Here is a 22,830-nt window from a genome sequence, read left to right as displayed (position 1 = left end):
TGTGAATTTAGAAATGGGAATTCCCTCACAGGTCCTCCGGAGCAGATATTCGGGTGTGTGCAGGAGCACTGTTACGAGGCTCTGTGTGATGGTGAAGACGGGCAGAGATGTGCCTGGTGTGTAATTAGTTGTGCTTGTGACCGACGTTCACAAATCTGAACTGATGCAGCTATGAAAGACGTTCCTGCACAGGAGGTTTGCAGCTGAGTCCTAGCAGTCTGGCCGGGATCTGCTCAGGAAGGGCATCACGTCGTGCTTTCCTCACAGCGGTTTCTCAAACAGCTAATCCAGAAATACAGGACGTTTGGTCTCGTGACCTGGCCCTGCCGCCTCCTGCCTTTCCTCGCTCGGAGCGGACCTTGGCGCATTGGTACAGCCGGTAGTTTTGAAAGGAAATTTCAGATTCAGGTCTTCAGTGTATTTTCTTATACATAACCAAATCGTAAATTCTAGTATAAGCTGGTACAACTGTACTAAACATGCAGATTCTCTAATAAATGTGTAACTGTCACCTTGCCCGTGGCTTCCTTGGGTCTTGGACTTAAACTGGATCTGTTCTTTTCTTTTCTTTATTTGTGTAACAGCAAAAGCGGAAACTGAGACTTTACATCTCCAACACGTTTAATCCCGCCAAGTCCGATGCTGACGACTCTGATGGCAGCATTGCTTCCTGGGAGCTGCGAGTGGAGGGGAAGCTTTTGGATGACGTATGACTTACCTGGGCTTCACTGGGGCTGGCGAGGACTAGGGGTTGTCCTGGGGGTGGTGGGCTTGACTGGGGACGTCGGCTCAGACAAGACGTCCTGACCGGCAGCGTTGGCTCGGTGCTGCTGGGAAGGTGCCGTGTCCAGCCAGAGTGGCGGACGAGGCCACGATGGGCATGTCGTGGAGGGGCAGGAAGGACAGCAGGAACTGGGGCACAGACATAAGGACAGGGCAGGCTGGAGGAGGTGGAGAGAACAGGCCTGAGATGATTCCCTTAAAAGATATGGCCAGGTTCAGGTCACGGGAGGTGTGATAAACCAGGTCTACAGCAGGCGTTGCATCTTGTGCGGAGCAGGATAACAAGGAGAAGCGAGTAGCTCATAGAATCATGGAGTCATTTACGTTGGAAAAGACCCTTAAGGTCATTGAGTCCAACTGTAAATGTAACACTGCCAAGTCCACCGCTAAACCACGTCCATAAGCACCATGTCTACACATGTTCTGAACCCCTCCAGCGCTGGTGACTCCAGCACTGCCCTGGGCAGCCTGTTCAATGCCCCACAGCCCTTGGGGGAAGAAATTGTTCCCAGATCAACCTCAACCTCCCCTGGGCAACTTGAGGCTGTTTCTTTGTGTCCCTGTCTCCCCTCAGCTCCTGTTCTCCAGCTGAACCCCCAGGTCCCTCAGCCGCTCCATCACACTTGTGCTCCAGCCCCTCACCAGCTCCGTTCCCTTCTCTCCACTCGCTCCAGCACCTCAAGGCCTTTCCTGGTGTAGGGGCCCAAAACTGCCCCCAGAATTTGCGGTTTGGCCTCCCCAGGTCCCAGCACAGGGACGGTCACAGCCCTGGTCCCGCTGGCCACACCGGTGCTGGTACCAGCCAGGACGCTGTGGCCTCTTGGCCACCTGGGCACCCTCTGGCTCATGTTCAGCCGCTGTCACCAACACCCCAGCTCCTTTTCCAGCCGCTGTTCCCCAGCTGCAGCGTTCATGGGGTTGTTGTGACCCACGTGCGGGACCCGGCCCGTGGCCTTGGTGACCCTCAGACGATTGGCCTCGGCCATCGATCCAGCCGGGCAGATCTCTCTGTACGGCCTTCCCGCCCTCCAGCACGTCAACGCTCCGCCCTGCTGGGTGTTGTCTGCAAACTCACTGCGGGGCACTCGGTCCCCTCATCCAGATCATCGATACAGATGTGAGTTTTTATTCATAGGGAGGGCAAGAGGATGAATGGATGGTCAGAGCAAGGGTGGAAGAAAAATGTCATTACTCTGAAGTCCTCAGAAACCTCAGTGACGGATTTAACTTTCCTCAGGGAAGGCTGGACTTTCTCAATAGAGGTGTCACCTATTTGAATAGGCTTCACCAGCTAAGTGCGATAAGCAGATGGAGAACATGGGTGTCTGGAGTGGGCAGAGCTTTCAAGGCGTCTGTCTGTCTGGAGATAACTACATGAATCAGAATCCTCATCTTGCTGAAGCGTGACAAAGTGTGATGTCCGGACACTGATGTTAGACAAATTCGTTTTAGAAATTAGAGCCTATATTTTAAGAAAGAAAGATTCTTTGTTGGAACAAAATAGTGTCTCAAGTATTGGCAAATTCTAAACCGAAGACGGGCTGAGAGAGCCGGGGTGTCCAGCCTGGGGAAGAGGAGGCTCCAGGGAGACCCCATTGCAGCCTCCAGTACCTAAAGGGGCGTACGAGAAAGATGGAGAGAGACTTTTACAAGGGCATGTAGTGATGGGAAAAGGCGTAATGCCTTTAAACTGGAAGAGGGCTTAGGCTAGGGGAAGGAAGAAGTGCTCCGCCACGAGGGCGGTGGGGCGCCGGAGCGGCTGCCGGAGAAGCTGCGGGTGCCGTCCCTGCGGCGCCGAGGCCGGGCCGGCCGGGCGCTGGGCAGCACGGTCTGGTGGAGGCTGACCCTGCCCTGGGCGGGGCTTGGGACGGCGTGGTCGTTGAGGGTCCCTTCCAACCCAGACCGTTCTGTGATTCTGTGATTTCTAAAAGATGCTCTGTTTAACAAAGAAGACATTGAAATCCTCTGTACGGCATTCTACGGAAAGTCAGATTATACGATTATAGAGCTCCCAGCGTTTAATTGACAGTATGAGCTGTGTAATAATCAGTGGATATGGATAATTAAATGGAAAGGCAGAATGTTAAAGGAAATACTTTCACTTAGTGTGTGATTAATCTGAGAAATTTGCTGTCATCTGATAAATCAAACAGAAATTGGCATTCATCAAAAACCCAAGCTGTTAAAATAGAAGGTATACAGCGGCCTTAGAACCACAGAATGGTCTGGGCTTGAAGGGACCCTCGGAGATCACGTCGTCAAACCCACCTGCTGGGGGAAGAGGCGTTTGTCCGAGGGGGAGCTCAAGTAATTGATCACGTTTGCGATCCGTATGGGAACTAACAACAGAGAAAGCGCGCGGCTGAGGAGGAAGCGGAGAACACAAGCTGACGTGTGCAGGCCTAATGATTTCTGTTCTGATCGTACAGCTCAGCAAGCAGAAACGGAAGTTTTCGTCTTTTTTTAAGAGTTTGGTTATTGAACTGGACAAAGATCTTTATGGACCTGACAACCACCTCGTGGAGGTAAGGAGGCGTTGGCAGACAGCTCTGCGCCCGCTGCCCGCCTGCTTCAGGATACCTTCCATTCATTTGCTCATTTAAGCTATTTTCAGTGTTTTCAAAATTCGATTCTTTTTAAGAAAGTTTTCTGACAAAACCTGTATGGTCTAAAACCATAAATATAGTAGTGGTGCGCTGCACATCTTAGAACAGAGTGCATGAAATGAAAAAATGTGTGCGTTTTTCCAGATCATTAAAGCATACCAACAGCAGAACAGGTTGAAAGCTGAGTTGTAAGGGCAGAGCAAGAAATTACTGGGGGTGGGGGGTTGTGTTTTGTTTTGTTTTGTTTAATTGCAAAATCTTCATGAGGCTTGTACTTGTCTTGTTCCGCGCGGTGTACTGTTCGAGGTGCACCGTGGCGGACGTCAGTCAGGAAGCGGCTGACCACCATACCCGGTTTTGCCTCTGGCAGTGGCACAGAACTCCCACAACCCAGGAGACCGACGGCTTCCAGGTGAAAAGACCTGGCGATGTCAGCGTGCGGTGCACGTTGCTCCTCATGTTGGACTACCAGGTCAGTGCTCTGCGTCTGGCGTGGGAAACACAGCTGTTGGGACACGAGTTCATCCTGTCACATACCTCAGAAACCAATGTACTTGGACTCGGAATGTCACTTCATCCATTGAGGTCAGAGTGATACCAAACTGACAGATTATTTGAAACGTGAAGGGGCGCATCAAGTGAGTTTCTATCACAGTCCAGCAGAATATTGTTCTTGGCACTATGATAATTAGTATTTTCACTACCCACCTGCAGAAAGAATATACATCTCCACTACTGGCTTCTTAGAGAATAGTCAGATAAGATGCACGTGAGTTACGTGTGTGGTTTCATACAGAAATTCAAAGGAGTGGCTCTTGCTAGTGGTACCTGCACTACCTGTGCAGCTGTGGCAGCCTCTGAGAGCAAACTACACAGCTTTCCTCGTTTGTTTAGTCACCTTCTCATCCTAATCTGGCATAAGAGAACATTGCCCTGCAAGGGTTAGACTTGCTATTACACTTAGGCCTTGTTAGGCATTCGTGCTTCTGTCTTTTGTCACTGTTAGTTCTGTTGTATTTCTGGATTGAGCACAAACAAGTCAGGGAACTGATCCATTTGAAAGCTAACAAGAGTTCCTGCCACATCAGTTCTCTCACTCCAGTCACAGGAAACAGAAAAACCCCAATCACAGAGTCACAGCTGGTTTGTGTTGAAGGGACCTTCCCAGTCCCCAGTGCCCCCCTGCCGTGACAGGGACATCGTCACCAGCTCAGGGTGCTCAGAGCCCGTCCAGCCTGGCCTGGGATGTCTCAGGGATGGTTCATCCACCACCTCTCTGGGTACCTGGGCCAGGCTCTCACCACCCTCAGGGCAACAATTCCTTCCTCATGTCCGGCCTGAATCTCCCTCCTTTAGTTTAAACCATCACCCTTGTCCTGTCACAACAGGCCCTGCTCAAAGTCTGTCCCATCTTTCTCATGGGCCCCTTTTAAGCACAGAAAGGCCGCACTCAGGTCTCCCGGAGCTTCTCTTCTCCAGCTGCACCCCCAGCTCTCTCCCCTGTCCCCAGCAGAGCTGTTCCAGCCTCGGGTCATTCCTGGGGCTGCTCTGGCCCCTCTCCAGCAGCTCCATGTGTGTCCTGTCAGGGACCCAGCGCTGGAGCAGCACTGCAGGGGGGTCTCACAGAGCGGGGCAGAGGGGCAGGATCCCCCAAACCTGCTGGTGACACAGCCCAGGACACGGGTGGTTTCTGGGCTGCAGCACACCTGGTGGCTCATGTCCCACCTGTCACCCCTGCACCCCAAGTCCTTCTCCTGGGGCTGCTCTCAGCCCCTCCATCCCCAGCCTGGACCGGTACCGGGGTTGCCCTGACCGGGGTGCAGGACCCGGCACTTGGCCTTGTTGAACCCCGTGAGGTCCACATGGCCGCACTGCTCCAGCCTGCCCAGGTCGCTCTGGTTGGCATCCCGTCCCTCAGGACTGCACCACTCAGCTTGGTGTCACCTGCAAACGCGGTGAGGGTGCACTTGATCCCCCTGTCTTTGTCACTGGTGAAGATGTTAAACAGTACTGGTCCCCGTACGGAACTCTGAGGGATACCACGTGTCACTGATGTCCATCCTGACATGGTGCCATTGACCACTACCCTCTTGGATGTGAACATCCAGCCAATTGCTCATCCACTGAACAGTCCACTCGTCACGTCCATATCTGTCCAAGATGTTGTGGGGGACCATGTCGAAGGCTTTACGGAAGCCCAGACAGACAGCATCTGTAGCCCTTCCGTTGTCTGCTGACGCAGTTCCTAGGTTGTTCAAGCAGGCCTTGCCCTGGGTGAAGCTGTGCTGGCTGTCTGCAGTCAGCGCCCTGTCCTCCGTGTCCGTAGCACGGCGTCCAGGAGGATCTGTCCCGTGATCTCCCCGGGCACGGAGGCGAGGCTGACGGGCCGGGGGTTACCGGGGCAACGTGAGTCACCAGGGGCTGCCAGGACTTCCCGGGTGTCAGGGACAGTGGCTTGGCAGCCACACCAACCAGTTCCCTCGGGACTCTGGGCTGCGTCTCATTGCGTGTCATAGCTTTATGTATGTTCAGGTTCCTCAGGTGGTCGCAAACCTGAACAATAGGCAAAATTACGTTATTCTGCCTTGGGATACGACATAGAAGAGGTTCCTGGGCACAGCTTCACACTGGTTTAAGATGTTGCAAGGCTAAGTTGCTTCAAAACCCCACTCTGGTTTCAGCTGCGGGTATGCGCTGCCGCAGTCTCTGTTCTCATGGCACAAGCGATGGAGATTTGCAGTCCTGGAGCTCACCAATCTGACTGAAACCATCCCTGAAAGAAACATTGTTGTCTGAAGGAAACGGATGGAAATGGACTGCGGAGAGGAGACGGGATCTCCCTCGTCAGTGCAGCTCAGTCTCAGATACATTTTGGTTGTTTAAGAACTCAATCTGTGCCGTTCTCTTTCCCCTCCATGCAAATAGCGTCTGTCCAGGATAGACATATTCCATTTTATGTTAGCAGAGAGAAAATTGTATTATTTTAGGGAGCGTATGAGCTTACTGAAATGCTGATATAACCAGTGAGGATTCTTATTGCTAAGACAATATAATGATGTTTGTTGTGCTCACCATTGTTATAAATTCATGCTTTAAAACAGATGTTCTGTTATCCTTAAGTCTTGTTATAAAGCTGGCTTTGGCTGATGTGGCACCCAACAGAGTAAGCCTTGCCTAATGCTGTGGCAAATATTAAACTCGATTATGGGTGCGCACTTGAGGAGGCACCAAATTCCGAGGTATCTAAGGAATGTGTATTACTAGGGATGCAGAACAGGGTAGTTGAAGAGTTGTATCACAAAGGTCAGGACAATAAATATATTCCATTGATCAGTTGTGGTTGGGTGAATTTTCTGGAAGGCAGCAGGATGGTGGGAACGTGCCTGAAAACCAGATCTAAGGTACTTTTCTGATGTGAGGCAGCTGAGCAGTTGCTAGCGAGAGCAGAGGCCTCATCCTGGCCTCATTACCACTGCCTGCAGTCAACCATCCTTTTCCTTGTCACACTGCTAAAGTCGAACGATACATCCGTGTTGAAAAGCAAAACGCTTTCCCGAGTCTGCATGCGCGTTGTTGTTATCTGAAGCGTGTGAGCAGACGGACTGTGGGCAGCACACGGGGGTGTCCCTCTTCCTCTTCAGACCCCAGCGTGGTTCGTGCAGAGACCGGCAGCGTTACACAGCCGAGCAACCCGTGATTTGCCGTCTCTGCCAGGAGCAGGAGCCGCTTCCGAGGAGCACAGTCCCCGAGCACCAGAGCGGAGACTTCGCACCTGTGTGTCTGCTTTTCTCTCTGTTGCCGTCTCCATCTCCTCCTCTTTCTGTTGCAGCCTCCGCAGTTTAAACTGGACCCGCGATTAGCCCGGCTGCTGGGGATACACACCCAGACCCGATCCGCCATCATCCAGGCGCTCTGGCAGTACATCAAAACGAACAAGCTGCAGGACTCCCACGACAAGGAATACATCAACTGCGACAAGTACTTCCAGCAGGTAACTCCCTTTTGGACGCGGTAGCTCTTCGGAGGCGAACTGTGATATACGTTCGCGAATTTTGGGTGAGTGAAAGTTACTGACTTTCGATATCTGCAGTACTGAATGGCTTTCGACAGTCACTACGAGCGATGTACTGAGCAGCCTTCGTATGTGCTGGTGTCAGAGACCACATCCAGTGGTTCAGTGCCACGTGAGTTGTGGCCGGTCCAGGATGGACGACTTTGTTTAATTGTTTCACTGTACTGATTTACTGTTTTTTTACCCAATGAATCATTCTCTACTAAGAAACGTAGAATAATCTGCTGATTCTGATTGCCAAGGCATATGTAGACATGTTCTCTTCCCTTCTCTTTCCCTGTTCATGAAGGGCAGAAGACATGGGAGATAGAATGAGAAAAGCTGTTTTTCCCTAAGTCTGCTCCATGTTGTAAAATACCCTCAACAATCCCCATGATGTTTTGAAAGTAGCACGTTAACACTAAAGGTTTTCCACAGTGACCTCTAGAGTTAAACAAGAATGCCGCGTAAAGGCATCTCCACCTTTTCCGTAAATATTATTCTATTTATTTTGTAAAGGCAATGTGATCTGAGCTATCACTATCCTAATTTGCTTTGGTTTTCTGTAGCTTCGGGCTTACCGAATTTGTTTTGGCAGTACCTGGAGGTAGTTTGTGACATAACCCTGTTTGGGAAGGTACTGGCACTTACAATACATGCACAGTGCTTTATGAGCATTGGACGGAAATGTTGCAATGAAGGTTGAGTTCCGGTTTTCTTCTTAAACTTTGATTTTCTGTTATTAATTTGCCCTTCCATTGTTTGAAGTGACCAGTGCTTGAAATAAAGGCAGCACTGGGTTTTCCCACGTTTGAAAATATAGAATAATTGAGATTCATGGGCAGTGGAATGTATTATGTAGTCATGGGCATGTAATTGTTTGGGGTTTTTTTAAGAATTACAGCATGAAGTCTTTTTCATATAGAGTGAAAATTCAATCTTAAAACTACATAAGAGTTTCTGGCAGAATTAGAGAGCTGTTTGCTGTGTTTCTGAGGTGATTTGGTTTCCATTCGCTGTTCCTCTTTAGCCGGTTTTCCTTGTGCCAGCCTGGAGACCAGATGGAAAGGGGATGTGAGCGAGATCTGAGAAATCATTGCAGGACGGAAAAGATGAACTGGAGCGATTATCATTTATTTTGCTAAATAGTCAGAGGCCATCAACCGAAACTGGCAGGTAGCAAATCAAAAACAAACAGAAGGCACTGAGCACAGTTAAACTTCAGAGCTCTGCGACAGGACATGACAAATGCTCAAAGTGTATGTGGGTTCCAAAAGTGACGAACCAGTGAAAAAAGCTGTTGTGCAGTTAGAAATGCAAAGTAATTGCAGTGGGCTGAGAGGAGCAGGTTCCTGTTCCAGGAGACCGAACCCCGCTCCCCGCAGGAGCTGGGCGGTCCGGAGTGGTTTCATAACAACGCAGTGCTTGAACAGGATTAAACCATGAAGGGGATTGGTCTGAGTGTTTGGGTGTTTCCATTTCCCTTGGGTCTCCGGCAGAATTGTCCTGAGCAGCTGATCTGGCTTTCACAGCTGGTGTTGGTACTCAGGACAATGAATCCCGTTCAATCCAGTGAAACATTTTGTGATGAGTTTTCCGTTTTTCACCCTAGAACTCTAGGATTGACATACGGAGGGTAAATGAATTGGGTGAGGAATGCCTTCCAGTGTGACGGTATTTCTGTAGGCTGTCGTTTTGGGTTTGTAACCCCTGGGAAAGGAGAAGCCGTAGCTGGAGAGCGCAGAGCGGAGCAGCACAGCAGGGTCCCCAGCGTCCCCCGAGCGGGGACAGGGCAAGGGTGTCCGTCTTCTCACGTGGCGTGCCAGCTTTCCAAATCCCGCACGGCGCTGCAGGCAGCGTGTCCTCATGTCACAGACACGGCGCTGCAGGCAGCGTGTCCTCATGTCACACACAGGACTCTGCAGGCAGCGTGTCCTCATGTCACACACAGGACTCTGCAGGCAGCGTGTCCTCATGTCACACACAGGACTCTGCAGGCAGCGTGTCCTCGTGTCACACACAGGACTCTGCAGGCAGCGTGTCCTCGTGTCACACACAGGACTCTGCAGGCAGCGTGTCCTCGTGTCACACACAGGACTCTGCAGGCAGCGTGTCCTCATGTCACAGACACGGCGCTGCAGGCAGCGTGTCCTCATGTCACACACAGGACTCTGCAGGCAGCGTGTCCTCATGTCACACACAGGACTCTGCAGGCAGCGTGTCCTCATGTCACACACAGGACTCTGCAGGACAGCGTGTCCTCATGTCACACACACGGCGCTGCAGGCAGCGTGTCCTCGTGTCACACACAGGACTCTGCAGGCAGCGTGTCCTCATGTCACACACAGGACTCTGCAGGCAGCGTGTCCTCGTGTCACACACAGGACTCTGCAGGCAGCGTGTCCTCGTGTCACACACAGGACTCTGCAGGCAGCGTGTCCTCGTGTCACACACAGGACTCTGCAGGGCAGCGTGTCCTCGTGTCACACACAGGACTCTGCAGGCAGCGTGTCCTCGTGTCACACACAGGACTCTGCAGGGCAGCGTGTCCTCGTGTCACACACAGGACTCTGCAGGCAACGTGTCCTCATGTCACACACAGGACTCTGCAGGGCAGCGTGTCCTCATGTCACACACAGGACTCTGCAGGCAGCGTGTCCTCGTGTCACACACAGGACTCTGCAGGCAGCGTGTCCTCATGTCACACACAGGACTCTGCAGGCAGCGTGTCCTCATGTCACACACAGGACTCTGCAGGCAGCGTGTCCTCATGTCACACACAGGACTCTGCAGGACAGCGTGTCCTCATGTCACACACACGGCGCTGCAGGCAGCGTGTCCTCGTGTCACACACAGGACTCTGCAGGCAGCGTGTCCTCATGTCACACACAGGACTCTGCAGGCAGCGTGTCCTCGTGTCACACACAGGACTCTGCAGGCAGCGTGTCCTCGTGTCACACACAGGACTCTGCAGGCAGCGTGTCCTCGTGTCACACACAGGACTCTGCAGGGCAGCGTGTCCTCGTGTCACACACAGGACTCTGCAGGCAGCGTGTCCTCGTGTCACACACAGGACTCTGCAGGGCAGCGTGTCCTCGTGTCACACACAGGACTCTGCAGGCAACGTGTCCTCATGTCACACACAGGACTCTGCAGGGCAGCGTGTCCTCGTGTCACACACAGGACTCTGCAGGCAGCGTGTCCTCATGTCACACACAGGACTCTGCAGGCAGCGTGTCCTCATGTCACACACAGGACTCTGCAGGCAGCGTGTCCTCGTGTCACACACAGGACTCTGCAGGCAGCGTGTCCTCGTGTCACACACAGGACTCTGCAGGCAGCGTGTCCTCATGTCACACACAGGACTCTGCAGGCAGCGTGTCCTCATGTCACACACAGGACTCTGCAGGCAGGGTGTCCTCATGTCACACACAGGACTCTGCAGGCAGCGTGTCCTCATGTCACAGACAGGACTCTGCAGGCAGCGTGTCCTCGTGTCACACACAGGACTCTGCAGGGCAGCGTGTCCTCATGTCACACACAGGACTCTGCAGGCAGCGTGTCCTCGTGTCACACACAGGACTCTGCAGGCAGCGTGTCCTCGTGTCACACACAGGACTCTGCAGGGCAGCGTGTCCTCATGTCACAGACAGGACTCTGCAGGCAGCGTGTCCTCATGTCACACACAGGACTCTGCAGGCAGCGTGTCCTCGTGTCACACACAGGACTCTGCAGGCAGCGTGTCCTCATGTCACACACAGGACTCTGCAGGACAGTGTGTCCTCATGTCACACACAGGACTCTGCAGGACAGCGTGTCCTCATGTCACAGACACGGCGCTGCAGGCAGCGTGTCCTCGTGTCACACACAGGACTCTGCAGGACAGCGTGTCCTCATGTCACAGACACGGCGCTGCAGGCAGCGTGTCCTCGTGTCACACACAGGACTCTGCAGGACAGCGTGTCCTCGTGTCACACACAGGACTCTGCAGGACAGTGTGTCCTCATGTCACACACAGGACTCTGCAGGACAGCGTGTCCTCATGTCACAGACACGGCGCTGCAGGCAGCGTGTCCTCGTGTCACAGACAGGACTCTGCAGGCAGCGTGTCCTCATGTCACACACAGGACTCTGCAGGCAGCGTGTCCTCGTGTCACACACAGGACTCTGCAGGCAGCGTGTCCTCGTGTCACACACAGGACTCTGCAGGCAGCGTGTCCTCATGTCACACACAGGACTCTGCAGGCAGCGTGTCCTCATGTCACACACAGGACTCTGCAGGGCAGCGTGTCCTCGTGTCACACACAGGACTCTGCAGGCAGCGTGTCCTCATGTCACACACAGGACTCTGCAGGCAGCGTGTCCTCGTGTCACACACAGGACTCTGCAGGCAGCGTGTCCTCGTGTCACACACAGGACTCTGCAGGCAGCGTGTCCTCATGTCACACACAGGACTCTGCAGGCAGCGTGTCCTCATGTCACACACAGGACTCTGCAGGGCAGCGTGTCCTCGTGTCACACACAGGACTCTGCAGGACAGCGTGTCCTCATGTCACACACAGGACTCTGCAGGCAGCGTGTCCTCGTGTCACACACAGGACTCTGCAGGCAGCTCCTCTCTGACCAGTGGGAGGCTCAATGTGTGTACTAATTGCCTTCATAGAATGACGTGTTCTTAGGCAAATATATAGGTAGGTCCCATTTTTTTAAAGTCAGTTTAACTGAACATCTTTAGGGAAAAGCTCATCTGTTCAGAGCGTCCCAGTAGGACAAAAGGGCTGTAATAATTATACTCTGAAAGCTCCCGGAGTGAGGGGTGTTGGAGGTTGGTGGTGACACACCGTAATTACTCACAGACAGTCCCAAAAACTACCGATTCTGATCCTTTTCGAAAGGTTCTTTTTCTAAATTCAATACGTATTTAGCTTCTGAACCACAGTAAAGAGAAGGTAAAAGAGAAGGAAACCAGGAGGTGCTGGCTGGAGAGGAGTGGGGTCCTTTCAGGAGGCTGTTTACATTCTGGGTCAAAATAAGTAAAACCATACTGACTTATTTTTCTTTATGTAAGGAAAAAAAAAAAAAAAAGAAAGAAAGAAAAACCCCAAAGCAAAACAAACAAAAAAGCGAATGGTTTTCAAATCCAAAAGTGTCTTTTTGTGGTTTTCGTCAGCACAAGATAATGCAGGAGACGTGCCTGGGGGGACAGGCAGCAAACTGGTTTTGTATTTCCTCTGGTAAAAGATTGACACTAATAATTAGGAGCGTTTCCTTTGTGGGGCGCTGCCGCGAGCTGTTGGGGAGCCAGGAGCGCCCAGCTGCCCCGCAGTCCCGCCCGCGTGGCCCGTGCCCCGCAGCCGCAGCCGGGAAACATCCGTCAGCCGGCCCGGGCTGTAGCTACAGCCACAGTTTGCGGGGACAGAGGTGACCAAAACTCTGTTCTGTGCAAGGAGCCGGGGTTATATTAATGGCTTCCAAAATCACTTGACTTTTGAACTGTTGATTTGTGTTCCAGATCTTCGACTGCCCACGGCTAAAGTTTTCTGAGATTCCTCAGAGACTCACTAACCTGCTGCTGCCACCAGACCCCATCGTGATAAACCACATCATCAGGTAAGCGGGTCGTCAGCTCAGCGCCGCTGTGCGCACAGCGCCTGCGGCACAAACGCAACGTGCAGAGCAGCTGGAGTAGCGGGGACCGCGGTGCAGTTCTTGTAACTCCCACGTCAGTACCTTGGGCTTTGCTGTGTGGTCGCTCTCTGTGTTACTCTGGTCTGTATAATTCTGAATTAATTTCAGTAGAGAGGCACCAGTTGTCTAGGAGAACGGAAAACTTCTTAGCATTTTTATCCCTATTAGAATACCATTGAGAAAGTGCTTCAGGTTTCTTTCCTAAGGGGAAACGAACAAGAGTTTGAGTCCACTTCGAGGGGAAAAAAAGGAACTGAAATCCCTTCAACTGTACATTATTCTGTGATTTTATGAACCTAAAAATTAGTTACTTTCAATTCAGTGCCAGACTTCCAGATTTATTTTGGCTTAGCTTGAGACTGCAGAGACTCTATTAATCACTATGGCCAGCGGGACCAGGGCTGTGACCGTCCCTGTGCTGGGACCTGGGGAGGCCAAACCGCCGATCGCGGGGCAGCTCTGGGCCCCTACACCAGGAAAGGCCTTGAGGTGCTGGAGCGAGTGCAGAGAAGGGAACGGAGCTGGTGAGGGGCTGGAGCACAAGTGTGATGGAGCGGCTGAGGGACCTGGGGGTTCAGCTGGAGAACAGGAGCTGAGGGGAGACAGGGACACAAAGAAACGGCCTCAAGTTGCACCAGGGGAGGTTGAGGTTGGATGTGGGAACAATTTCTTCCCCCAAGGGCTGTGGGGCATTGAACAGGCTGCCCAGGGCAGTGCTGGAGTCACCAGCCCTGGAGGGGTTCAGAACATGTGTAGACATGGTGCTTATGGACGTGGTTTAGCGGTGGACTTGGCAGTGTTACATTTACAGTTGGACTCAATGACCTTAAGGGTCTTTTCCAACCTAAATGGTTCTACAATGTGTTACCTATTACTGAAATCTCCTTCGGTACCAGAGGGTGGTAAATAGTTAATGTGGTGCCAAAAATGTACCAGGACCAGTCCTGGATATTGGAAGCCAGTCAGTACTAACTGTAGTAGAGAATGGAGTTAATAGACCTGTGGTACATTGGGAAGAGCTTCTGTAACAGGAAGGCGGGACTGGCTGTATTCTTTGAAGAATTAAGCAGGCAGCTTCGCAAAGCAAGTGGTGGTGCCCAGGTTCACTGCTACCTCCTGAGAAGTAGCTGGGAATCGTTACAATGCTGCATAGCTGCAAAAAGCAATTAACAGTGCTACGAATTATTAGAGAAGGAACTGATAACCAAATAAAATGTCATTGTGTGCTCACATCCAGAATGGTAGTGTATAGTTGTACTTGCCAAAAAAGATGCAGTCAAGCAAAAACCACACCAGAATGGTATTTACTGCTGGGCATTGCTTTGGAGACCAGAGTTATAACGGGTCTCCGGAAGATGTTGGACAATTTAATGAACACTGTGTCTGTTAGTAGCTCTTAAAGTTGACAAAACCACCAGCTCAAAATTCTCTGAATGCCGGCCAGTGGAAGATGAGAGGCTATGCTAGGATATACAAATATATAAAGGTACCCCGTGCTTAAACTCTTTCCACAGCACCTGCAACATGCTTTATCAAAGTGTATTCTGGGCTGGATGGATATTTATTCTGGTTCATTTTGGCAGCTCTCATGATCTTTTGTTATACTCCCTGTAGTGTTGACCCCAACGATCAGAAGAAGACGGCTTGTTATGACATAGATGTAGAAGTTGAAGACCCACTGAAGGGACAGATGAGTAGTTTTCTTCTCTCAACAGCTAACCAACAGGAGATTACAGCATTGGACAACAAGGTACCAGCCCAGGAGTAAAGTATCACATGGCATATATCCTCACTGTGTGCCTGCACGTGGGTTTGGTGTCACACGTCGAGGACAGTCATGTTGTGAGACAGGGACCGCTCAGTCAGGTGTGCTCAGAGGTGAACTGGCCACGTGCAGTGGGAATACAGAGGGGTGAGTGCTGCTTCTGCGTAGGTTTTGATCCAGGGCCTCGCGCGGTTGTCGAGGTGATGGAAGCAGTTTCACAGGGAGTATGATGAGTCCCCGGCATTCCAGAATCACCTGAACTGCTCGACTATAACTTTTTACTGAGAGGTCATGGTTTCTTGCTAAATTGCTGTAAGGCAAAGCTAATAGAATCTAATATCCAGATGTATTGTGCATGCATGGTGTTGTGTGAAGAGGATTAGTTTAGCGGCAGTTAAGCTCCCTTGCATTCCAGCGTGTCCTCAGCGTGTGCTCTGTGACCCTGGGAGCGGCCGAGCTGAACCCCGAGCGGTGCCCAGTTCCATCAGATAACCTCAGGTCAGCACTACGGGTCTGATTGTGCCCAGTTCCATCAGATAACCTCAGGTCAGCACTGTGGATCTGATTGTGCCCAGTTCCATCAGATAACCTCAGGTCAGCACTGTGGGTCTGATTGTGCCCAGTTCCATCAGATAACCTCAGGTCAGCACTACGGGTCTGATTGTGCCCAGTTCCATCAGATAACCTCAGGTCAGCACTACGGGTCTGATTGTGCCCAGTTCCATCAGATAACCTCAGGTCAGCACTGTGGGTCTGATTGTGCCCAGTTCCATCAGATAACCTCAGGTCAGCACTGTGGGTCTGATTGTGCCCAGTTCCATCAGATAACCTCAGGTCAGCACTACGGGTCTGATTGTGCCCAGTTCCATCAGATAACCTCAGGTCAGCACTACGGGTCTGATTGTGCCCAGTTCCATCAGATAACCTCAGGTCAGCACTACGGGTCTGATTGTGCCCAGTTCCATCAGATAACCTCAGGTCAGCACTACGGGTCTGATTGTGCTCCACAGCTGCTCCACCATAACACTGGATTCACAGAATTGGATTCACTGATAGTGCGGGGCAGTTGTGACCACTGAATTTACACACTTGCCCAGATTCATGAACAGTATAATATATGTCTGAGTGCATTCAATGAGAAATTCTCAGGACTAGATCCACAAATAATGAGTTTTTTTAAAGCAAGAGGTAAAGTTCTTTTAGATGGTACAACAGGTACTTCTTCTTTAGATGCTGTTGATCAATACACTGTCTGAAAAAACACACTTTACTTGCAAAATACACTTTAGTTATAAAAAACACGTTAGCTGCAAGAAATAAGTATTGGTACCCAATATGTATAAATTCTAACATGACTATGTAGCACTATTAATGTGATTACAAAACAAGCTTGAAGTCTGAGTGTCCAGGGAAAACTTGATATAACTGGGTGCGCAAATCTTACCCAAGAGCATCCCTTTGGGTGAAGATAGGCTCAGCCTAAGTGATACCAGGCTCAACCTGTTGACTGGGCCCAGAAGTCCTGTGATGCTGTTTCCTTGACTTCTCAGTGACGGTGTCTTCCCACACCTTCCTCTATTGTCAGGGTATTTTATACTAATTTCTATGTTTAGGTGGAGCTTGAGTGACTCTAGTCATACATACCTTGGTTATTGATTGGTGTCAAAACTCTCGCTTCAGTTTTTAAGGTAAAAACTTCACTGCACTGGCTCAAAAGGGCGCGGGAGTTGGGTATCTCTTGAGATGGAGGCGTGTTCTGGTGTTTTGATGAGATTACAATGAGCAAATTTCATCCACCGGACAAATGTCTGGCTCAGTAACTACCATTTTGGATGGAATTGAACTTCTATCCTTTTTGATTGACAGCAGCTAAACCTCATCTGTTGAACCCGGCAGCAGCTCTGCCAGCTGGTTCCGTAGCTGCCTGGTTGCACGGGCTGTGGCCGCGGTCTCCTCGCCGCCGCGTTCCCCGGGCCCGTCACCGGCGGCACACGGGGCGTCCCCACGCGCTGCCGCCCGGGCGTGCCGGCCGGGGGCCTGGAGCACAGGGAGCGGATTTCCCCGCCACGCAGCTGCCTTGTGTGCTGAACACGTGGATATAACTTCATTCTCAATAAGTGTATCCTTGGTAATTAGTTTCAATAATTAGCCCCCTCAGTAATGACTCCACACATGGTTGCAGAGCAGCTCTCTGCAGCAGGTGTGAATGTGGAAAATGCGTGGCAGAAGAGTCACCTGGAGCAGTCTGGCAGACCCGTTCCAGCGCTCCCGAGGAGGATCTCGCGCTGCTCACGCCGCAGCCCCGTCCTCGGGCAGCGGCGGGCTCTGCGGGGCGCTCGAGGGGCTCGCGCCTGGGACGCCGCCCCGCGCGGGGCACAGGGCTCAGTGGCTGACGTGTCTTGCTGAGGGGTGAGCAGAGGTGGCCTCTCCAAGCAAGGGAAGATGATGTGACATCGTGGGCTGCGGAGAAAAGTCCCATCAGAGTTCCAGACCCGAGCGGACGGAGGAAGAAATGCAGCCGACTCAATATGAGTGATAAAGCATACTTCAACATTATTGCCCGAGATAGCGTGCATTTATACCAAATACCATAATTATGCATACTTGTCTCTATCTAATAGGCTAAGCACTAAAAGGTTACATTTACTTACTCCACCTACTTGGGTTTAGCTAGCTATGCGCATCCCGCATTCTTCTGACTCTTATCTCTTCAAGGATATCCTGACCCTGCCTTAGTCAGTACTCTTCCGTTCCCCCTTTCCCACGGCCTAATAGACAAGCTAACTAAGGCCTACTTATGTCAGCTAGAATGGGCTCTGCTCGTACAGCTGCTCGGTGGACTCATGTCTGTGCTCCTTGAGCCAATCCCTGACAGTGGGCCAGCTAGGATTCATGTGACATGCAGTTCGGCCCAGTTTCTGTTTGTTTGCCTCTAATACAAACTAATGTGTTAAACTCTGTTTTTCATGCGACTTTAAAGGGGTTTGGACACTGGCGACCCTATGGATTCTGGTAACTCTTGCAGCATCTTTTGTTTGATGGCTCTTGAGAAAGGTCCTTTTGAGCACGGCGGCTGCTTGGCTGGCTGGTTCCCAGCCTACAAAGGCTTGCTTGCAGCTTGCACAGGACTGTGGTTAGTCCAGCTCACCTTTTCCCAGGTCCGTATCCCCTTTTTAGAGCAGTGATGAGAGCAGAGGGCTGTGACTAGTGACGCTGCTGAAATCACCGCTGGGTAAACAGGCATTGCCTGCTGCATTGTTGTAATCTGTCCCTTTATTGCGGCGCTGCCGCAGAGTCCTCTGCTGGAAGCTCAGTGCGTGCCAGCAGATCTCTCGCCAGCAGGGCTGCATCGTCTCCCGAACAAGGCGGCGCCGGCAGCAGCTCCCCCCTGTCCACGTACCTGGAGTTGTGCCTGTTCTCGCGGCCCTGGTGGCACAGCCAGCTCCGGCGAGGGTTATTGTCTCCCGTGTGCCTGGCCACATCTGCTGCTTTGGCAAAACAGATGTATATGTGATACTAAATAATGGGTTTCCAATCTCAAACTAGAATTTTTGAGGAACAGGGTAGCAATAGTTTGCTTTACTAAATGTGTATGTGCAAATGATTCATTAAGTGTCCTCCCACTGACCATACTTGGTTTTGGAATCCGGGATGATGGTAGGACCTTGACTTCTCTTTGGAGTCTCCATTCTCCCTGCTGGTTAAACCTCATTTCTTTCTTAATATTTCTGAAGATAATGACTCACTTTCTATAAACCTTCCAAGCTTCTGATTTCTTATTGTTCACACTCTTCGTTTTGCAGCCATTGTGACTTAACAGCCTTTCTTATAAGAAAAAGTTTACGAGTCATGGGTGTTACGTGAATTTGTTTAACATGGACTTGATCAGGCAATCACTGGAAATTCTGAGGATCACAGCAGAGTATTGAAGATATGATGATGATTAACCAGGGCAATAACTGCTTTCTTGCACTGGGCACTGTTTAAAGACAGATTTATATAGCTCCAGACTTGGCAGAAAGGGTGATTATAGGCAGGAAATAGCTACATTGTCCAGTGACGTGGTAGCTCTTCAGTATTGTTTACCAGGTGCCATCCAGCAGATCAGCACGGTGAGTGAAGACAAATCCTGTACATGGTTGTGTTGCAGAGGTGAAACTTGACTGTAATTGCAGGATTAACTCCGTCTCTGAAAGGAAAAGCCGCGGGGTCCTGCGCAGCTCTGCGGCGCAGAGTTGTCACCTTTGTACGTTACACAAGAGCAGAGGTGCTGTGGGTTTGACCTCGGGGTCACCGGAGCACGGAAGAATTAACTAACATCTGCTTTGTTTGTTTTTGTCAGATTCATGAGACAATTGAATCCATAAATCAGTTAAAAATACAACGTGATTTCATGCTGAGTTTCTCCAAAGATCCCAAAGGATACATCCAAGACCTTCTCCGGTCCCAAAGTAGGGATCTTAAGGTGAGCTCAGAAGTGATAGTGTGACCTGGTTTTGGCTGGGGTAGTTATTTTTCTTCCTGGTATGGTGCTGTCTTTTGGATTTAGTATGAGAGAAATGTTGACAACACACTGATGTTTTAGTTGTTGTTAAGCAGCCAAGGACTTCTCAGCTCCCCGGCTGTGCGAGGTGCACGGGAGGCTGGAGGGGGCACAGCCAGGCGGCTGGCCCCAGCGGCCGGAGGGCTGTTCCGTACCCTGTGGTGTCACACTCAGTCGTGTTGGGGGGAAGGAGAACGAGTGGAGACTTCTGGAGTCACGGCATTTGTCTGCCCAAGTCGCTGGTTGTGTGACGGATCCTGCTGTCCCGGGACGGCTGAACACCCGCGTGACGGATCCTGCTGTCCCGGGACGGCTGAACACCCGTGTGACGGAGTCCTGCTGTCCCGGGACGGCTGAACACGTGCCTGCCCGTGGGACGTGGAGCATGAACTCCGCGCTTTGCTCTGCTGGTGTGCACGGCTTTTGCTTTTCTCACTGAACTGTCTTTATTTCAGCCAGCGAGTTTCTCACTTTTCTGATTCCCTCCCCCATCCCACCGGGGTGGTGAGTGAGTAGCTCTGAGATGTTCACTTGCTGGTTGGGTCTAAACCATGACATGGTATCATAGAATCCCAGAACCCCAGAGTGTGAGGGGTTGAAGGGCCCTGGCAAGCTCATCCAGTGCAATCCCCCATGGAGCAGGAACACCCAGATGAGGTTACACAGGAAGGTGTCCAGGCGGTTGGAATGTCTGCACAGAAGGAGACTCCACAACCCCCTGGGCAGCCTGGGCCAGGCTCTGCCACCCTCACTGGGATGAAGTTTCTTCTCAAATTTAAGTGGAACCTCCTGTGTTCCAGTTTGCACCCATTGCCCCTTGTCCTGTCACTGGTTGTCACCCGAAGAGCCTGGCTCCATCCTCCTGACACTGCCCCTTTCCATGTTGATCCCCAGGAATGAGTCCCCCCTCAGTCTCCTCTTGTCCAGCTCCAGAGCCCCAGCTCCCTCAGCCTTTCCTCACACGGGAGATGCTCCACTCCCTCCAGCATCTTGGTGGCTGCGCTGGACTCTCTGCAGCAGTTCCCTGTCCTGCTGGAACTGAGGGGCCACAGCTGGACACAATATTCCAGGTGTGGTCTCCCCAGGGCAGAGCAGAGGGGCAGGAGAACCTCTCTGACCTACTGACCACCCCCTTCTAACCCACCCCAGGTACCATTGGCTTCCTGGAATTAAACCGCCCACGCTGCTCGCTGCCAGAGATCAGGGCGCTCGGCCCGGGCAGCTCCTGGTGTCCGGGGTTGTTCTTGGCACAGCTGAGGAGCTGCTCACAGTTCGTATGCAAACACCTTGAGCACACGTGCCATTCATTGCCCTTTGCCTTGGGCCTAGAGAACAATCCTGAACTTTTTAAAACCTTTTGACTGTAGGTAAATCCGAATGGTTTTCTGTGTGGTACGGAGCTACAGTGAAAGAAGTTTTTATTCTTGTCGCAGGTGATGACTGATGTAGTTGGAAACCCAGAGGAAGAACGCAGAGCTGAATTTTATCATGAGCCATGGTCTCAAGAGGCTGTGAGCAGATATTTTTACTGCAAGGTACGAAGGAATTATCCACAGTGCTGGCTATAAATGAATCTTCCTGCCACTGAACAACTGAATCTGCTGAACTGCGCCGTTTGTCTTTCCTTTCAGATCCAGCAGCGCCGGCAGGAACTGGAACAGTCTCTGGGAGTGCGCAACACATAAGTACTGCTCACAGGATCCCGCTGGCATCACAACCGCCAAACCAGTGGACTCGTCAGTGTTCCTTAGCTCACTGTTACACATGGACCTGCTTCCTGGCTGGATGAGAATGTACCATCAACACACCAGTCAGAACACCAGCTTTAGAGTGACCCTTGAAAATCTTGCCAATGGGGGGTGTCTCAAACCATTTCAGGCCAGGGAAACCACCACACAAGTGTCAGTGTTAAAGAAGATTGAAGGTTCATTCATCGACGCACATCATTGAGTTGTAGTGCAAAGTTCAGACACCACGCAGCAAATCCTAATGGGCTGTGCACAGAATCGTGGGTGGCATTGGTGGGGCAGCTGAGATGGGTGTTGTAGGAGACAACAGATTTAGAGAAATAAACGCAGTTCACGTCCGATGTTACCTGAGAGTCTCAAATAGTAACTTCTCTGCAAACAGGCAAGAGAGTTTTTCTTAAGGCTGTGGAATGCTTTGGATTCCTGAACAGAGTTTTTATTGCAGCTGCAGCAGCGCAGGAAGCCATCTCACTGTGTGAAATAACAACCCAGGGGATTTCCCTTCCTGGAATGAAGAGCCCCTCGGGAAGGAAGAAGTCAAGTCAGGACATCTCTTCTGCAGACGCTGCTGTTCCCTCTTTCCATTGCCCCGCACTGAAAGGCAGATGAGTCAGGTGCCGCTAGATGGGTGCGATCCGTGTGCTGGACCGAGAGAAGAGAGCTGTCCCCGGTAAGAGCTCCTGGGGCGGCCTCAGCGTCAGGGGTGCTGGCAGAGCCGAGCGTGAGCCGGGAAACTTACTGGTGCTCTGCTGATACCTGCCTTGAACATGGCACATGCTGACAATAAGCGTGTATGTAAAATATGAGATTTCTTCAATGTTTCTCTGTGTGCCAGTAGGGATCAGCACTGAGAAGAACCCCCCTAATTGTTCATTTTGTTATAGTGCGGCAGTTTTCTCTTTTCTCCAAGATGTTAACAGAGTCCCCGGATCGGTCTCACATTTTGATCAGAGGCGAACTGCCTCTTACTATGAATTGTGTAGTTCCCCCATACATGGTACACGCTGGGTGTATAGGATGCTGTTGAGTTACAAAGCACTATCAGCCTTAAATAGCACAGAGAACGTATCCCTTGGAAATCATCTTTGTAAATGTATGACAAATTCAGACTATGGGAATTTATACCATATTTACTTGAAAGCAGGGACATCTTCATTAAATCCGTTCCCCCTCACTTTTGGTAGTGCATACACTAGTTTGTAAGTAATGGACCATCATGATTTGTAGTCCAAAACGCAGCTACCAAACTACAACTCTTTGTGCAGGTGATGCGGCACTCAAAACCCGCTCCTCGGTTACTCCTGTTCATCTGCTGTCTTTCACGTTCTCGCAAAGAGACTCAAATTCCCACGCGGTGTGGAAGGGAGGCCGTTCTGAACGGTGCATTTGCTGTAGTATCGTCCTTTCATCTTCCGCTGTCTTTGCCGGTTTCTTAACTGAACTTCAGAGTTTCTGCCGTCCAGTCTCAGAAGAGCCTTCTCTTCCACCCCTTCATTTAATGCCTGTGCTCTCACGTTAACAGTGCCACAGACTTACTCTGTGCAGCGTGTTCGGAGATGTCTCGAATGTGTCCGCTTTGATTGCGGTCACACGATGGCAGTGCTGTCGTGCAGAACCGCCGGTGAGGACAAAGCTGCACCTCTCTC

General features: G+C 51.3%; 1 protein-coding gene across 11 annotated transcripts in view; it reads left to right on the top strand.

The window, feature by feature from the left end:
* The window catches only part of SMARCD3 (SWI/SNF related, matrix associated, actin dependent regulator of chromatin, subfamily d, member 3), a 101,906-nt gene extending 80,376 nt beyond the window's left edge, over nt 1–21,530 (top strand). For all 11 annotated transcript variants that reach the window (XM_065054978.1, XM_065054976.1, XM_065054979.1 and 8 more), the window contains 9 exons: nt 585–707; nt 3,213–3,308; nt 3,760–3,861; nt 7,219–7,380; nt 12,953–13,050; nt 14,743–14,878; nt 19,236–19,358; nt 20,870–20,971; nt 21,068–21,530. In XM_065054978.1, the coding sequence (XP_064911050.1) occupies nt 585–707; nt 3,213–3,308; nt 3,760–3,861; nt 7,219–7,380; nt 12,953–13,050; nt 14,743–14,878; nt 19,236–19,358; nt 20,870–20,971; nt 21,068–21,121 (996 nt within the window). In that variant the 3' untranslated portion in view covers nt 21,122–21,530. The remainder of the gene's footprint in view (nt 1–584; nt 708–3,212; nt 3,309–3,759; nt 3,862–7,218; nt 7,381–12,952; nt 13,051–14,742; nt 14,879–19,235; nt 19,359–20,869; nt 20,972–21,067) is intronic.
* The last annotated feature ends 1,300 nt before the right edge of the window (nt 21,531–22,830 follow it).

The sequence above is a fragment of the Columba livia genome, chromosome 2 (assembly GCF_036013475.1).
Source record: "Columba livia isolate bColLiv1 breed racing homer chromosome 2, bColLiv1.pat.W.v2, whole genome shotgun sequence".
In the NCBI taxonomy this organism is placed as follows: Eukaryota; Metazoa; Chordata; class Aves; order Columbiformes; family Columbidae; genus Columba; species Columba livia.
This window is presented reverse-complemented; position numbering and strand designations above follow the sequence as displayed.